Source organism: Tachysurus fulvidraco, chromosome 25, assembly GCF_022655615.1.
Source record: "Tachysurus fulvidraco isolate hzauxx_2018 chromosome 25, HZAU_PFXX_2.0, whole genome shotgun sequence".
NCBI classification, from domain to species: Eukaryota; Metazoa; Chordata; class Actinopteri; order Siluriformes; family Bagridae; genus Tachysurus; species Tachysurus fulvidraco.
Window position 1 is genome coordinate 13,136,849 of NC_062542.1, and position 19,481 is coordinate 13,156,329.

General features: G+C 37.3%; 1 protein-coding gene across 8 annotated transcripts; it reads left to right on the forward strand.

Annotated features, from left to right (window-relative positions):
• Positions 1 to 48: 48 nt before the first annotated feature.
• si:ch73-173p19.2 (V-type proton ATPase 116 kDa subunit a 1) lies at positions 49 to 19,285 on the forward strand. 8 transcript variants are annotated; one of them, XM_047808910.1, is made up of 24 exons: positions 49 to 178; positions 2,019 to 2,150; positions 2,473 to 2,581; positions 3,555 to 3,647; positions 3,736 to 3,788; positions 4,532 to 6,102; positions 6,304 to 6,382; positions 6,475 to 6,572; positions 6,787 to 6,915; positions 6,993 to 7,090; positions 7,936 to 8,050; positions 8,656 to 8,738; positions 8,870 to 8,963; positions 9,285 to 9,497; positions 9,600 to 9,750; positions 10,977 to 11,110; positions 11,682 to 11,842; positions 12,086 to 12,179; positions 14,060 to 14,178; positions 14,291 to 14,492; positions 15,767 to 15,874; positions 18,282 to 18,399; positions 18,484 to 18,646; positions 18,768 to 19,281. In XM_047808910.1, the coding sequence occupies exons 6-24, from the start codon at positions 5,986 to 5,988 to the stop codon at positions 18,859 to 18,861; spliced, it is 2,370 nt and encodes a 789-aa protein (XP_047664866.1). In that variant the 5' UTR covers positions 49 to 178; positions 2,019 to 2,150; positions 2,473 to 2,581; positions 3,555 to 3,647; positions 3,736 to 3,788; positions 4,532 to 5,985; the 3' UTR covers positions 18,862 to 19,281. The 8 variants fall into 8 exon arrangements, with proteins under 8 accessions (XP_047664866.1, XP_047664863.1, XP_047664865.1 ...); XM_047808907.1 differs by lacking the exon at positions 49 to 178 and adding an exon at positions 964 to 1,253; XM_047808909.1 differs by lacking the exon at positions 49 to 178 and adding an exon at positions 964 to 1,126.
• The last annotated feature ends 196 nt before the right edge of the window (positions 19,286 to 19,481 follow it).

Sequence of the window (19,481 nt, forward strand, 5' to 3'; positions counted from 1 at the left end):
AGACTGAGCGCCAGTTCCAGCTGCTGTTCGCCACATCAAGCGCGCAAGCACCATTTAAACCCGCCCAGCGCTGCGGCGAGGACCCCCTGCGGGCTGGCCGCGTCACTGCCTGACTGGAAAGAGGAAGCGCGCGCGCACATAAATCTGAGATGACTCTTCTGGTGAAACACAAGTCTGAGTGAGGACCTGAGTGTAGACCTTAATCTGTCAAATACTTCATACTCCATACAACTACATACTTTAATTATATTCAGCACGTAAAATTGCATTCCAAACAGTGATCTGTAATTAATTATATATATATTTATATATTTATATATATGCATGTATTATCAAGTAAGCTAAAATAGAAATGCATGTCTTATCATTTTAGAAGTGAGCTAAAATAGAAATGCATGTATTATCGTGTTATAAACCTGCTCATTAAACACAATTTAGATGTTATAATAGCAAACCTAACTGACACACTGTTCACACTTGAATTGGTTTAAAATGACGACCCAATTTCAAAATCTAGACAGTCACTTTTAAGACTACCACAAATAGACCTATATATACATTTGAAACTAAATGAAATGTATTACCTCTAAGAAAAGGTCTGTTTTATATAATGCAATAGTTTAGAATCCCACAAAAAGAACTCGGTTATGTAGGTAAAAATATAAAATCCCAAATTCTAATAATCGGATCAATATCATTTGACCAATATATAAACACCACACTGGTTAAACCGGTTGAATAAGTTTACAGTGAAAGTTGTCTAGTTCAGCTTGAGTTAAAATTCTGACGTTGTGACAGCGCCATCTTGTGGTCAATGGTGAGATTGTAACAAATTTATTTCAAATGTATTTTATTAATCTACTGCACAATCCCAAAAATAACCCGTATGCAAATAAGATAATTGCTATACTGTATAGACATAGAGAAACCCCCTTCTTGCTTTCTTTCTTTCTTTCTTTCTTTCTTTCTTTCTTTCTTTCTTTCTTTCTTTCTTTCTTTCTTCCTTTCTTTCTCCATTAAAGCTGCAGGAATCTTGCCGTTGGAAACCATAGTAACGTGTAGCGTACATATTATGGGATGCGGTAACTATAGTGACGTATACTCAAAATGAGGTGACAGAAAACGGGTATAAATAATTGGCATTATTATAGCTGAAAATACAAAATTAGTCGTTTTATTGTGAACAGATCAGGCTAAAACAAATACGAGTGACTGAAACATGAGCATTTATTTGTCCTAAAGCGAGAGAAGCAGTGAGTACAGTGTCACAGATCATCTAGGGGACTGTAATATAAACCCAAACAGTTAGAAAACTATCACAAACAGTACACTTTCCTGGATTAGATTAATACCAGTCGAGGAGACAACTGAAGGAATACGATTTAATGTTATATGGTCTAAAACACAGCCGAACAGCCTCAGAAGTGAGTACAGTTAACCAGAGGAGGGAAAAAGTGCATCAGGATTGGACATGCTAATGGTAATGCTAACTGCTAAAGCTAACGCTACATAATCACCTTGTGTTTATTATGGCGTTATTACGAGGATATAAATTGTTTATATATTGTTAAGCCTACACACGGTTATATTATAAGACCAAAATACTTCAGCTTCAATGGACATGGATGTTGTAACAAACCTTCGTTCTGAACTTTGGTTAAATTCGTCTGATTTGACTGATAGACTCATCACTAAAAGTTGATCAAACCTCAACATAGAAAGCAACACATTAGGACTAACCTGCTAATTAGAAACTGCTTCATTCACAAGAGATTTAGTGATTTAAAAAAAAAAAACAGGAAGAGCTTAAAGTGCTCTGCATATCTTATTTAATATTTACAACCATTCCTTTGTTGAGAAAATTAGGTTATAATTCGTGCAAGTGAGTGTTTATTATGTAACAGGAATGTCTGTTTCAGAGGTCTGTTTTAGAAGCTGCCTGTAATGACAGAATGTTTTCTTCAGGCTGTTCTGTCACAGTTCAGGCATACTGTAGGGTTTGTTTTTCTATTCCTCAGGAGATGTCCATGTAGCCATGCTGAGTTGGAGCTCAGAAAACACACAGAGGGATGATGGTTTCAGGCGTCACTTTCTGTTCAATCCAAGACGGGGAAACAGGATTTATTATAACACTCATCAACATTCAAAAGGTGTTTACTTCTTCGTCTCACTCTCAGGATTCTTTTAATGGCCTCAACTCATTTCACCTCTTTCTCCATTTTATTTCTCACACATCTGCAGTCTTAGACAGACAGACAGACAGACAGATAGATAGATAGATAGATAGATAGATAGATAGATAGATAGATAGATAGATAGATAGATGGACAAGATAGATAGATAGATAGATAGATAAATAGATAGATATATAGATAGATAGATAAGGTTATTGATTACTTAATTAGCTATTGCGATAGAATAATTGTATTATTTGTAATAATTGTAATATGACCTGTTTATCTTCCCAAACAGATCTGTTCTTCAAACACACGTCATCTCTTTTACCTCCAGTTGCCAATCCAACACGCAGTGTAAACAGCAAGGAATCACCTTTCCCTGTTACAAAGTCCTGTACTTTAATGTGAGTACTTTACACACTTACATCTGTAGTGATGATATTGATGTTTTTTGTTGCTCAGTGCTGATAATCAATTAAATTATTTGAGCAAAAAATTAAAAGCAATTTTAATGCGAAACATTAAAGGACATTATTTAGCTTATGCTGGTTGCTGTTAAAGCTCCTCGTACTGGGATTATATTTAAGTGCTGTTTAATGGTTTCTTTAATAGATAGAGTAAAGGCAGCTGACCAGAGCGCACTGAGCAACATCAGTGACCCGTTAGCAGTAGTATGAACTTTATAGTATAGCAGCAGGTGACGTGCAGAGATAAATTCTCAGTATGATTAAACATAACATTATTACTAATACTTATATTTGTAATAATGTAAGATTGTAAGAAGACCAAATTTCAACACCACACTTCGAAACCTTATCCAACTGCTGTTATTATGTCTATATATATGTTGTTATGTCTATATATGTTTACAAGAACCCTCTTTGTTTACAATCCCCTATTTAGGCATTCTAGTTGGTGTTATTTTGTGTATTTGTCCTGTAGTGTTTTGTATTGTCTGTTTGCACCGTCTTTTGTCTTACATTGCACTGGGTTATACAAGATGCCCTTTATCTGCCTAGGACAACTTACTTTACGTCCCTAGCACTGTGTTGTTTTATGCAGCACCATGTTCCTGGAGAAACATTGTTTCATTTCAGTATAAATGACGTTGATATTACAATAAAAGCTTCTTGACTTGACTTGAGATGCTGTAGTTCCTCCTCTTGATGTCCTGCTTTGATCATTAAACGAGAAATACAACCAGTGTCATCTGATTATTAACACGTCGACATACTCGTGTCATACAGTATCACGTCGTATCAGATGTTGTTATCGGAGCATTCTTTTTTCCGAGCGTGATTAAATGAGCACGGTACCACACTGATACTTGATACCAGTATTGGTACATCTTATTAACGCTCTGGGTTTTGATCTCAGCTCAGAAGATGGATACAGACTTAACGCCGCATCGTCAGTTCCAGTATCGATTACGACAGCAACAAACAACAAAACCAGCAACTCTAAAAATAGGTGAGTAACACAAATCAAAGCCGGTATTAATAAGATTAAGCGATTTGGTATTTCATGTATCTGCCTATGGGTGTGTGTGTTTGTGCAGGAGGATTGAGAGCCGAGTGTGTAATCTCCCCAACATTATGTTAGCCACCACTGGTATGTGCATCATTTTTCACATAGTGTTCCTCAGTTTCATACACATAAACTGAGTTACAGTAACACATTTTGTTTACATTCATCCAAGATGATTTGATTATGTCAATTTTCAAGATCTAACAAAAAAAAAGTGTCACTTTCCCCTGAGAAACCCAGGATTCTGGCTTTGTCAAGCAGCAACATTTCCATTGATATTTCTCTGTAAATTAGTCCACTAATTTAATTCACTTAATACTACGGTCATATCTAGTCGATTCTATAAGGTCGTTCTATGATTTCAGTCGTTCTACCTAATTGAAACGAGTAATTAGAGCATCGATTAAATGTCGTTTTGAAGTGAAAACCTTTTAATTGACTTGATGGATGTATGTTGTCTTAAAACTGAATAACCTTATAGTCCCCTTTTCAGAGTAGTTTGCTAGACCTTAGATTCTTCATCTCACTTTTTTTTCCTTGTGTTTTTAATTCTGCAGATGCCCTAGTGTCAAATAATGTATAGAGCATACAGCTCTATAGCTCTATACATTATTTATTCTTTTTTTAGTTTGATTTGGCCTGTTTCAGAGTTCCCTATTTTCCTCATTTCCTTGTTTATAGTGTGTTTATTTTTGATGGTGGTCTAGGGATCATTTTTCCATTTTACATGCTGTCATTAATTCTGAGTAATACTTGGGGGAAGTAATAATTTGGGGTTTACCGTAGAGCTTGGTTTTCTAACCAGGTCTTTGTAACTTTGTTTTTAGATCAGTCGTACGCAGATCCACTATTGGGAGCTTCCTCGTTGTTCATCCAGAGACTTCTGGAAATGTCCAGCCTGCAGGAGAAAACAGTCCGCCAAGAGAAGGTCAAAGAACTCAAGAACAGGAGACACGAAGACTAATCATACAATCTGATGATCATACAATAGACAATAAAAGCGATTCTCAGTCAGAAATCAAACATAAAGAGTTCGCCAAATTCAGAATGTGGTCAGAAAGCCAAGACATGTTTGTCATATGTGACTGCAAATGTGCTTTCTTTAGTTTTGCACCGTAGCTACAAAGCTAATGTAGCTAATTAATGAGGGAAGCTTAGAGCCTTATTAGGGCATCATGGAAATTAACATCACACTCAGTTAAGTCTGCTTTGTCTAGTTGTTCAGCATCATGTTGACTTTGCCCAGTTTGACTGAATCAAATAATGTCTAATGAATAAGTGTGAATCAAATAATGTCTTTCAAGGAAAGTGTGTAATGATTTGAGTATGAAGTTTAAATAAAAAACAAACTTTTTACTAGCTAAAACTTATAGCTAGCTAAAAAATATCTGTACTTGGTCAAAATACCAACAATATATATATATATAGCTACAGATTACAAGTCGTCTGCTTGGTAACTAGTGTTGAATGATTTCTAGAACAGTACAGTGAAGTCAAACTCAAACCGCCGCGTGTGTGTGTGTGTGTGTGTGTGTGTGTGTGTGTGTGTGTGTGTGTGTATGGGTGGGGGTTCGCACATATGTAAGAGTACACTATTGACTCTGCCCATAATTAGCATAATTAATCATCCATTGGGTGGAGCCATCATAGTGTCAGAATCACACGGGAACTTGTGCTCACATGTTCACGTGTCGTGGTTGGAACGGTATGCTTTCAACTCTTTGTTGAAATAAAACTACTAAATATCTATACATACCGTAATTTATTTATTTGATGAATTATTTAAAAGGATCTAAATTTGATCGGATTTGACCATAACCATATTCGATTCACTGACAAATGAATCGTTTGATTCACCAACAACTAAATCAGTTTGTGACTCACACACAACTACATTATTAAACATGCCACATGCTGACTCATTACTTTTGCCAAATGAATCTTGTCCTAAATGATTCAAGAATAGATTTAATTGTGTTGTTGTCTTTGTCTTAGATACAAAACCCCAGCAATGCCTTTGTCATTGTTAATGAGTGTGTGTATTGATCAGTGTCCTTATCGATCAGTGTTTTAATTGATTGTTTGTATGGATGGAAACACACACACACACACACACACACACACACACACACACACACACACACACACACACACACACACACACACACACACACACACACACACACACACACACACACACACACATTTAAACCACAGACTGAGAGGTGCTGAGTGTCTGTTGGTGTATTTTAATTTAACATTTTTATAAAGTAGCAGCAGTATGAGTTCCCTGTTCCGCAGTGAGGAGATGTGTTTATTGCAGCTCTACTTTCAAACTGATTCAGCGCTCAGCTGCATTAATGAGCTTGGCCTTCTGGGACTTGTCGAGTTCAGAGATGTGAGTAAAAAACGCTCTCTCTCTCTCTCTGTGTGTGTGTGTGTGTGTGTGTGTGTGTGTGTGTGTCCTTTTTTGCCTGGATCTATTAATTTTTTTGTTGGTTTTCACAAGATAAAATGCTGTTTTTGATTATTATTATTATTATTATTATTATTATTATTATTATTATTATTATTATTATTATTATTATTATTATTGCAGCTAAACCCAGGGATGAGTTCATCTCAGAGGAGATTTGTAAATGATGTGAGGAAGTGCGAGGAAATTGAAAGAATCATAAGTAAGTCATTTCTTTTTAGACAACTTAGGAATACTTTTTCTCATTATTTACAGATTTCATTGCCCTAATATTGTATTATTTCAAATTTCCAGAGTATTTGGAAGGTGAAATATTGCGATCTAATGTTCGCATCCCTTCCGGATCACACAGTGAGGAAACTCGGTGTAGCAGAGACACGATGGAGCTCGAGGTGTGATCACAGTGACAAAAACTGTATTCATATGAAATTATGATTCATATGAAATTAACACAATTCTAAATTTCTAACACTTTTCTTTTTATTTGCAGTAGACATATTAAGGATTATTAATTGTACTCAGCTTACCTTTCTTTCAGATTGCTTTTTTTTTTAAATAAAACAGTCAGGTTTCTTGGTTGTGTACGTTGTCATGTCGTGTGTACAGTCTGAGGTAAAAGCGCTAGAGCAGGAGCTAAAGGAGATCAGCTTTAATCACGCAGCGCTGAAGAGGAACCTGACCGAGCTGCTAGAGTCCAGCGCACTGCTCGGCATCATCCATGAAGTCTTCCAGGAGGTAAAAAATGAATCATTTCCAAATAAATTGCCATAAAATTTAAAGTTTAAATTGACGTTCTGTGATTAAACCCTCAGCGTGATGTGCAGCCGTCCTGTACTGACCTTCAGGAAGATGGGCCGCACATCACTCAGCGCTTAAACAGCATCAGCACCATCACAGCTCCCAAACTTTGGTAACACACACACACACACACACACACACACACACACACACACACACACACACACACACACACACACACACACACACACAAGCATTTTTCTAAAATAAAAGCTTGTCCTATTCGAATTTCCAAAATTGAATGACGGTACTGGACTATATGACATTGATCTCATATATATGTCTTTAACTTTATTATTATTATTATTATTATTATTATTATTATTAGTAGTAGTAGTAGTAGTAGTAGTAGTAGTAGTAGTAAAGTTTGACAGAAAAAATTTCATATTTTTGGGGTTCAGAAGCTATTTAAACTATTTGATGCGATCGTATATTTACAGTGAACATCACTAGTCGTACTACGTTATTATCGACCTTTAAAAAGAAGGTATTGAGACATAAACTGAACTCAAGTTAATGAAAAATTAGTACCAATTCTTATCTTTTAAAAACAAATTCTTCCCTTTACAAATTTTCTTTATACAGGCCCAGATTTCTTTCTTCAGGAGGTCGCTGTATAGATTCCCAATGAAGATATGAATACAGACGCACATACTTGCACACACACACACACACACACACACACACACACACACAAGCACACACACACACACACACACACACACACACACACACACACACACACACACACACACACACACACACACACAACCACTACTACTACTATTAAACATTTATTATTTATTTTTTATTTAACAAACACACACATGCACACACAAATATTTATTATTTATTAAACATAACACAAACATAACACTTTTTATGCTACAAAACCTGATCCTTTATCACTCTTCACACACTCTTCTTTTTCTCATCTCTGTTTTTGTATTTTATCAGGTTTATCGCCGGGGTGATTAAACGCGATCGCTTCCCCGCGTTTGAGAAAGTCCTGTGGCGTCTTTTTCATGAGAATTTCCTGCTGCGCCATGCTGAGCTTCAACAGCACCCAGAGGTCAGAAAGCAAAGTGTGTTATTCCCTATAACTGTGATGTGACGTGACATACAGCTAAGTACGGTGATCCATACTCAGAATTTGTTCTCTGCAAGTGTACACACACACACACACACACACACACACACACACACACACACACACACACACACACACACACACACACACACACACACACACACACACACCCGGACATTTATGCTGCGGCCCCTGGGGGAGCAGTTGGGAGGGTTCGGTGCCTTGCTCAAGAGCCTTGCTCGAACCCACAACCTTAGGGTTAGGAGACAGACTCTCTAACCATTAGGCCATGACTTCCCTTTCCTGATTCCTTTCCTGCTCATCTCATTCTAATGTTTTATAATCAATCATCTGGGACATGTTTAGTGTGTGAATTGTTTGCTCGTGTACTTTCTCAGCACACTATACAGTAGTCCTAATAATTATTAATGCATCTAATTTATAAATCGTGATTTCCTGTGTGCTAGGATTATAAGCTGATACCTATAAGCTACATGATCCTCGCAGCTCCTGTCTATTACTCTTACTAACTCAAGTATCAACTGTATAATCTATATTTACAGGATTTTCTCTCTTTTTTTTTACAGGACGGCACGGTGCAGAAAGACGCGTTCATCATCTGCGTACAGGGCGAACAGGTGCAGGGAAAAATCCGAAAAATATGCGAAGGGTGAGAGAAATCGCGGACGATATTTTATAGTTGTTTTGAAATATATGTAACGTTACATGAAATACTGTAAGGCAAATAATCTTGTTCAGGTTTGTATAGTATTTGTGGTATGTATGATATTTGTGTCGAAGGTTTAGTGTCAGTTTGTACCCGTGCCCGAACACGATACATGCTCAAGAGGAGATGAAGCGTAACTTACAGACACGCATCAAGGAACTGCAAATGGTAAAAGATTTCATAATGCAAGGATGTTTTAGTAGTGTGTGTGTGTGTGTGTGTGTGTGTGTGTGTGTGTGTGTGTGTGTGTGTGTGTGTGTGTGTGAGTGTGTGTGTGCGTGTGTGTGTGTTTGTACTTAATATTTATACATAAAAATACATAATAACGGGTTATAATTGAGACCTTAATCATGTGTTCAGGTGACTGTAGTGCTTTCATTCAGTATACAGACCGTTTACAGAGATTCATGCAGACAATACTTATACTACTATATTAAAAAACTATGTATTTACATTAACCCCTAGCGCTGTCATGTCACCTGTTCACAGATTTTGCGTCAGTGTGAACAATTCTGTGTCGCGGTTTTAAATAAAGCAGCAAACAGAGTTACAGGCTGGTCCAACCAGGTGCACAAGATGAAATCCATCTACCACACACTCAACCTGTGCAACATCGAGATCACACACAATCTGACCATCGCAGAGATATGGTGTCCGGAGTTAGATCTCGGACACGTTCAACGTGCGCTCAACAAAGCCGCTGTGAGCATAGATCCACAACACATACTGTATCTTGTCACCTGAAGAACATCAAAGCAAACCTGTTGGATATCTCATCACGCTTGTGTTTGTGTGCACGAGCAGGAACACGCAGGTTCCAGCATCAGACCCGTGCTGAATCGCATACAGAGCCCCGAAACTCCGCCCACGTTTAACAGGACGAACCGTTTCACCGCAGGCTTTCAGCAGATCGTGGATACATACGGCGTGAACAGTTATCAGGAGATTAATCCAGGTGACACCAGTTTGTTTTCAGTTATAGTTAATACATAAACCCCACAGAACCATTTACAATATTTATTAAATCTAAAATGGTACCGAACATCAGCATCTCTATTGGAATCTTGCTTTGTGTTGATTACAGCTAGTGCTGGGCAACGATTAAATATTTTAATCGCGATTAATCGCATGATTTTTCTGTGATTAATCACGATTAAAATATTTAATCGTATTGCAGCTAGTGCTGGGCAACGATTAAATATTTTAATCGCGATTAATCGCATGATTTTTCTGTGATTGATCACGATTAATCGCAGCATGCGCAAAATTCAATAATGAATTCAAAAGTAGTGTATTGCATAATTTTATTCTTGCAAAGTACTGCTGTATGAACAAACGTGCAATAACATTTGGTTTAAACAAATAAAGTGCTTTTTTACAGCAGTTAAAAGTTAGTAGCAGTTAACACTTCTTGTAAATCTTAACTTAAACATTAATGTAATCAAATTAAATATAACATTAATGTATAAATAAAACATTAAAACATTAATGTTTTATTAAACAATAAATAGATGTTTGCTGGCATCAACGGTGTGCATTGCATTTAAGAGATACTTCAGACTCGAAGTACTCCGATGATAAGACAATTTAGCTTTGCAGTGGTTACAAATAGCTTTAGTTCTATCAACTCCACTGTGCGGAAAAGGTTTAAAATAGAAATGTCTGCTGATTAACACCCCACCCCTTCTGTGACCCATGGTTTGTGTTGTATTCGGTGGTATTATTACAGTCTATCTTTTTTTTTTTTTTCAAAATAAAAAGTACGTTAACGCGCGATAAACTAATTGTCGGCGTTAATTAATTAATGCGTTAACGCGATAAAAACGCGTTAACTTGCCCAGCCCTAATTACAGCACAAAGCATGCCTGAGGTGTTTATTACTGAGCACGGGTTTAATGAGCAAAACTAGATGAAGTACTTGTTAAACCAGACAGAGGAGTGCAGCCAAAAAGACAAGCAGGACTACAATCTTAGCTGAAAGCTATTAATACATTTTTAATATTCTGGGCTGTAAAGAGATGAGATCGATGATTTGTGTCTATTGATATCCCAAATATTCAGCTGTCAGATCAGACAAATATGAGATAGATTAAGGATTGTATCCGAGATTTAACAGATCTAATGTTGAGAATTTTAACGAGATATTTAGATTAAGAATAATGCACCTTTTCTCCTGTGTAGCTCCATATACAGTAGTGACGTTCCCGTTTCTGTTCGCTGTGATGTTCGGTGATTGTGGTCACGGGCTTGTCATGTCTTTGATCGCTGCCTGGATCATCAGAAATGAACAGAAGTTAAAGCAACAGAAGAATGAGGTACGAGTGTCATGTACAATGTTTGTAATTAATTGTGGAAAATGCATTTTTTGAAAGTGCATTGGAAATGCAGGCCTTTCTTAGTTAAAAAAGGTGTAGTTCACGCAGTCAGTTATAAGCATTCATTCATTCATTAATTTTCTACCGCTTATCCGAACTTCTTGGACCACGGGGAGCCTGTGCCTATCTCAGGTGTCATTGGGCATCAAGGCAGGATACACCCTGGACGGAGTGCCAACCCATCGCAGGGCACACACACACTCTCATTCCCTCACACACTCACACACTACGGACAATTTTCCAGAGATGCCAATCAACCTACCATGCATGTCTTTGGACCGGGGGAGGAAACCGGAGTACCCGGAGGAAACCCCCGAGGCACGGGGAGAACATGCAAACTCCACACACACAAGGCTGAGGCGGGAATCGAACTCCCAACCATGGAGGTGTGAGGCGAATGTGCTAACCAATAAGCCACCGTGCCCCCTCAGTTATAATCAATATGCACTAAAGTTATTCAACATCACAACATGGCAATGGCATGTTACTTTATATAGTTTTTTCCCTCCAGATCACGTCCATGCTGGTGGGCGGCCGCTACATCATTTTGCTCATGGGCCTTTTCTCTATCTACACTGGACTCATTTATAATGACTGCTTCTCCAAATCATTCAACATGCTTGGCTCGTCATGGAGTATCAGAGCCATGTTCTGGCCCAGGGGACCTTGGAGGTGAGACACTGAGAGGCTGAGAGAACAGGCTCAGTTTCAAGTGCTACTTTTCATGACCTAGCAGACCTCATGGCCTCAGCAGCAATAATCATGTAGCTGAAGCAATCTTGTAATGTCTTACAAGGTTACTAATGAATTGGTTTTCTATTCATTTTTAGTAAATCATAAAGGATAAAAAATATGTTTTATATATTATATTATATTATTTAATTAATTCATCTGAGCATTTTTTCTGTTCTACAGAAATGAAACCCTGCACAATTCGGATCATCTTCAGTTGGACCCTTCAGTACCAGGAGTTTACTCTGGAACTCCGTACATGTTTGGAATCGACCCAGTCAGTGCATACAAAAGTCAAACACATTGCTTCACTCTATTGAGTTTTCTAAAGCTATTTTTGGTGGCTTTATATTTTCTTACCATTCTTCACTGTTAGTTTGTCTGCAGTTTAGCTGTAGTACCAGATTCTGTCCACTAGGCGGAGTTAGTTCCGATAATTTGACAAATGCACTGCATTTATTTAAGGAAATATTTATTAACTATTGGGTTTGTGGGAATATCATAACAAGATGTGGAATAATTAAAGGTGGGTAATAGAATATGTTACAATTATAATAAGAACCGTGATAATACGTATTACAAACTGAAACTGAAATGGGTTTAATCGTTCTTATATGTCATAAGTGTTCATAAAACTCATCTCACATGTGTCATAAAATCTACAGATATATAGTTTGCAGGATTATTTTCAAATAAGAATGTAAAAGAGGTGATTACAAACGTATCCAGTTCTGTTACTGTGAAAGATGTAACCGGCTGGCATCAGAAGCCACTAAGGGGCTTTTTACACCTGGTCACTTCATGCGTTTTCTTTGATCAGATAGCTATCCGATGGTAAAAAAGACCATGTCTAAATGCACTCCGAAACGGTTTCGAGACGGATATAAATCCGATCCTTCAAACCACTTCAGGCGGAGGTCTGGGACGCATTACAGATGAAACTGAACAGGTGTAAAAGCATGTGATTGTTCAAGCCACATACGTCAGAGCTATACTCCTCCCAAACGGAAGTACGTCACTCGCGAGTCATGCATCTTGCCAGAAACAAATATGTTTTCCCACCAGTGCTGGCTCCGATCTTTCACCCAGGTGTCTCGTTGAGTCTTAAAATGCACTGCTGCTGCCAGCGAAAATGCAGCAAACAGTACTGTAAATGCTGTTTTTTGTAGCAAATGCATACACCAAAGTGTGTTCCATTTCAATTACCTGAGGTAATGAGGTAAAATATATTTGCATTTTGGGCGGGACTAGAAAGATCGGATCGGAACAGTTTTAACAAATCAGATAGCTATCGGATCAGAGAAAACACATGAAGTGAACAGGTGTAAAAAGGCCCATAAATAGGTTTGTGTGAAATTGAAATGTTATGTGGTCTTAGTAGAAATTCCTCTCTGTGAACAAACAGTACGTAAACAAACAGCATAATGAAGTCAATGCACCTATAAGGAAAAGTGCTATTTTGTGTAAAATCCTATTTAAATTTCAGTTCCAGCTTGTTATGCTACAAAATGTGAAACAATCCAAGCGAGTAAAAGGATTGTACTCTGTTATTATTATATTTTTGTATTGTTCAGGACTTTCACGTATGTTCATAGCGATACATAGCGACAAATGTTTAGGGGCACCATCATACTAATACGTGCATTTTGAACATCCCAAGCCAGATGCAGATGCTCCCTTTTCTGTACATGTCCAAACCATCTCAATCTATCCTCTCTGACCTTGTCCCCAAAACAGCCAACCTGAGCCGTCCCTCTGATGTGCTCGTTCTTAATCCTGTCCTTCCTCGTCACTCCTAAAGAGAACCTCAATATCCGCATCTCCACTACCTTCATCTCTGCCTCATGTCTTTTCCTCACTGCTACAGTCTCTACCCCATACAGCAGAGCTGCTCTCACTACTGTCTTCTACATCTTTCCTTTGATTCTCGCCTCTTCACCTGGTAATTGATCTCAAATACATAAACTCCTGCACCTTCTTGACCTCAGCCTCCTGTAGAATGCAATAAAAGTGCACTTGATATTATGTACCAGCCCAATTATGAAATGTGAACTGTCAGGCCTGGAGTGATGTAAGGCAACAAGGTGTAAAAAAAGATAAGAGGTGTTGCAGCAGCAGTTTGTGGCTCTTACTTCCATATTGTGTTTTTATTTATAGGTGTGGAATATTGCATCAAATAAACTCTCCTTCCTAAACTCCTATAAAATGAAGATGGCACTTATAATTGGAGTTTGTCACATGACCTTCGGTTTGACCCTGAGTATAGTTAACTACATGTGTGTATTAAACATAATTCATAATTCAATAGTTCTGTTATATAATAATAGTTTTCTGTTAATTAGAAGCTGATGTAATCCTATAACACGAATGTCTTTGGCTATTATTCAGACATTTCCGAAATCTCCAAAACGTGTTGCTGTGCTTTGTGCCAGAGCTCATCTTCTTGCTGTCTCTGTTCGGTTACCTCGTCTTCCTCATCGTTTTCAAGTGGTGCATGGGTGTACAGTGTGACAGTAGCATTCTCATTATCTTTATCAACATGATGTTTTTCAACCACAAGGCTGATGAGAAATTCATCTACAATGGACAGGTTTGAATTCATGTCATTGATATTGTATATTTTAATAATATTCATTTATTGTCAAAATGTCATTTAAACAGCTTCACACAAGGCATGTTTTAAAATGGCTGTAGAATGACCAATGAAAGGAGGGCATGCGTTCTCTCTCTCTATGTCTCTCTTTTTCTCCCTCTCTCTCACTTTCTCTCTATATATATGTGTGTGTGTGTATGTATAGGGGGGCACGGTGGCTTAGTGGTTAGCATGTTCTCCTCACACCTCCAGGGTTGGGGGTTCGATTCCTGCCTCCGCCTTGTGTGTGTGGAGTTTGCATGTTCTCCCCGTGCCTCGGGGGTTTCCTCCGGGTACTCCGGTTTCCTCCCCCGGTCCAAAGACATGCATGGTAGGTTGATTGGCATCTCTGGAAAATTGTCCGTAGTGTGTGAGTGTGTGAGTGAATGAGAGTGTGTGTGTGTGTGTGCCCTGTGATGGGTTGGCACTCTGTCCAGGGTGTATCCTGCCTTGATGCCCAATGACGCCTGAGATAGGCACAGGCTCCCCGTGACCCGAGAAGTTTGGATAAGCAGTAGAAAATGAATGATATATATATATATATACAGTCAAGCCTGAAATTATTCATACCCCTGGCAAATTCTGACTTAGTTACTTTTATTTAACCAGCAAGTTTTTTCTTGATTAGAAATGACACAAGCGTCACCCAGAAGATAATAAGAAGATGTACAATTCATTGTGGAAAAAATATGTGTCATTGTTTAAAAAATTATTACTCATCTTTTATTTACATTTGAACAAAAAGTGGCATGTCCAAAATTATTCATACCCTTCTCAATAGTCAATAGAAAAGCCTTTATTGGCTATTACAGCAATCAGACGCTTGCTATAATTGCTGACCAGCTTTTTGCATGTCGCCACTGGTATTTTTGCCCATTCATCTTTAGCGATGAGCTCCAACTCTTTCAGGTTAGAGGGTCTCCTTGCGATCACCCTGATCTTTAGCTCCCTCCACAGATTTTCAATCGGATTTAAGTCAGGACTCTGGCTGGGCTACTGAAAAAGGTTAATGTTTTTTCTGCTAACCATTTCTTCACCACTTTTGCTGTGTGCTTTGGGTCGTTGTCGTGCTGAAATGTCCACTGGTGCCCAAGGCCAAGTTTCTCTGCTTGATGTTTTTCTTGAGAATTTTGATGTATTGCTCCTTTTTAATGGTACCTTTTACTGTGATTAGGTTTATACCATGACTTTATGTATATATAATGCCAATCTGCTCTTTTTATTTTCGCCAGAAAGCTGTCCAGATATTCCTGGTGGTCCAGGCTTTGCTAATGGTCCCTATAATGCTGCTAATAAAACCACTGCTCACTTACAGAAGTCAAGAAATGATCACAGACAAGGTAAAGGATAACATGTGCATGCAATGAAAATATTTGATACTTGAGAAACAAGTTTTGATCACAAGCTGCCGCTTGCTATATACTACCCATTTGATTAGTGGAGACAAATGTTCCCGAGTCAGTGCACATATGCACGCTTAATAATTAGTGTACGTATGAACGCTGGCAACATTTCAAACATCCGTTCGTACATATGATACAGTAGGTGGATCTCTCAGCCAAATAAACTCTGTATATATTTGTGCTGGTTGCTACGTTACTAAGGAGATGCTTTCTCTATAGGATCATCACTTTTACACTCCAGAAAACAAAAGAACAATAAGAAGTGATTCAAGAAAAGTCTCTCTCTCTTTCTATATATATATATATATATATATATATACACAAGTTGGAGAGGTTTAACATGTCAGAGTGTAAATCGTGCCGCACATTCATTTTAAATAAATGTAATAATTTAATTAGCCACCATGCAAGCTTGCTCAATCACAAATCAAATGATTCATAGCAGGCATTAACTGGCAAATTAAAGCCTTTAGTGTATAAAATGAACTATAAAATGAACTATAAAATGAACACGTCACTATATACTGTGTGTGAATGAAGACTTAATCGAACATCGCCTAATTCTATATACATGTGCGGGCTGCTTTCTGCATCTTGCATCGTGAAACATTTTGTCAAATTCATGCCTATATGCCAGCAGTTTAGGCATGAAGATGAGGAGAAAAAGACATGCTGTAAGGTAAAGTGGCTCTGAGATGGTAGTAAGAAACAGGGAAGCATTTCCATCCTGATGTAAGTGCTACAGTATAATTCATATGCTTGCACCATCACAGTCAACAGAATGCATGGTGGTTTCGGATCAACGTGTTCGACAGAGCGAATATCTCCCGTGAGAATGGTGTTTATCTGTGTCATGGAATGTAAATTCTGTACATTTTCAAATAAATGTCTTTTTTAACCCTTCATATGTTGTTCGGTGTCTGTGGGACCCGTATTCATAAACATCAATAGTTTTGAAAAACTTTGCTTCCTTGTAAATTTGTTGATTTTTTTCCCACTCGTAACTTGATTATTAAATTTGATTTTCTTTTTTTTTTATTACATTTTATAAAAAAAAAACACACCAAAAAACGAGTAGCACTTGAATTAAAAATTGTGATGTAATAAAGGTAAAGGGCAAATGTTAACCATATATGCTGTTTATATTGCTTGTAATTGGGATGAAGTAAACATCTGTAGAGTATTTTAACATAAAACTTTTGATTGTGTTGAATTAAAAAAACAAAAATGCAGCGGGTCACCAGACCCACCAACACTGGCTGAGTAACAAACATACGAACAACATACGAAGGTTAAAATATATATATATATATATATATATATATATATATATATATATATATATATATATATATATATATATATATATATATATATTTGATTAAGCAAGCATTTTCAGAGAAGCAAATGAAAGCCAGATAAAGTAAAAGTAAAAGATAGACCACAAACCACTTCAGAGCAAGAACATTTCACTTTATGTCTCAACCAGACACAAAATGTAAGTATATCAATCACAAGGTGTGTCTCTGGGTGATGGACAGTTTCACATTTTATTGGGTGTTTCACAATGTTTAATTGCTGTATAAGATTTCTCACACCCTGCATTCTCTTTGAAGACTAGATATGGAATGTGAGGCATTTTATGAGCTGCCGTTCTTCTCACGTAATAATTCAGGGTTTAATGTATTCAGACAGATCAAAGAATCATCTCCATGTTTACTCCCTGTTTTTGTACAGATTATTATTTTTTTCTACACTCGATCATCCTAATCGATCGTCACAATCCTAAAATTTTACTTATGATCTCTACATAAAGTTTACACAGAGACATGTTTCAAGGCATGTTTGGCATCTGAAAGTTATTTATTTATTTATGGATTGATTGATTGATTGATTTTATTTATTTATTAAATTATAACTGAATACTCAAAAAAAAAAACTCGAATCAGTTTCTTAAACTGAGATGAACTTTAGCTATTTTGTTGTTTGGACACACTTGTGTACAGAATGGACAAAACGTAGTGATGGATTCATCCTGAAGTCTTAACATTTTCATGGTTTAGTATCTATTCATTGTGGGAAATATTTCATTATGATAGGTTATAATTCATTGTGATAGGTTATTCCAAATGTATGCAGTAGCTATTTTTATTAGCTTTAAACCACAGAGTGTTGGCTATAGTGCTAGATCGTGGTTGGTGAGTAAATCAGGATTGGCCCATTGGAAAAAAACACTGTATAACTATGCTATACAGGGCAGAAATATTTTTATGCATTTTCTCATTTGTTCTCAAACAATTGATAAGTCTGAATCTTTCACTAAAATCTTGCGCGTTTCTTGTAGGTCAGTCTGAGTGATGTGTTTGTGTGCGAAGCAATCCACACCATAGAACACTGCCTCGGCTGCGTCTCCAATACAGCGTCTTATCTGCGGCTGTGGGCTCTCAGCCTCGCCCACTCAGGTACACACTCACTCGCATATACGCGCATCAGAAGAACCCAGGTTTGTGAAGATCTATTTAACAGTAATGTATGTGTGTGTGTAGAGTTATCTGAGGTGTTATGGCGGATGCTGATGCGCGTCGCTCTCTGCTCGGGTTCATCACTGACACTCACGCTGATCTTCTGCTGCTTTGTGTTGTTAAGTGCATCAGTCCTGATAGTCATGGAGGGGCTGTCTGCATTTCTGCATGCTTTACGTCTGCATTGGTGAGTTTAAAACATGTCTGACATCAAAATGGCCCGTTAAAAGGCCCATTGATAGTGAACACCCACATATGTGACTGCATTGTGTTGTGACAGCGTCATTAATTTTATGTATTAATTTCAGGATTGAATTTCAGAACAAGTTTTATAAAGGAGACGGATTTAAATTCACACCCTTGTCCTTCAAGAACAAAGAAACAGCCACGGTGAAGTATTAAATATGATTATGACTAAAAAGTTTGATATGCATATATGTAACACCCATCACACAGTACATTACAATCGCATGTGATACATTAACACAATGAGCATTGATGTAGAAACTATTTAGTTTAACTACGGTCACCTTGACGGCTGGGTGTATAAAAATGTTCTGTACAAAGATAGAAGCTTCATTCTGTTTTCCTGTGGTTTCTATAGATATAGCGAAAAAGAAACTCTCTGTCATTATTACTTTTTTTTTATTCAGAACGAAAAGCAAAAATGTTTAAAGCGCTGGACATTGTAATGTAAATGAAAATCAGATGTATGTACACTGCTTATTTGTTCAAAAAAATGTTCCTTCTATGTGTTGCATGTTATTGGGACTTAATTGGGTCCACTTCAAAACTTGATCAATAAAATAAATTTTTTCAAATTGGAGAAAAATAAATCAAGTGTATTGTGAGTTCTTAATACACTTTTGATAACAAGACATTATTTCGGAATGTTTGTAATGAACACCAGTCTTTAAATAGCATCGTTTAATAAAGCATGACGAAAATCTGACATCATTTACTATGTAAAAGATTACTCAGATAAAACACCTATAGCAAGTGATAGGTTAAAAAAATGTATT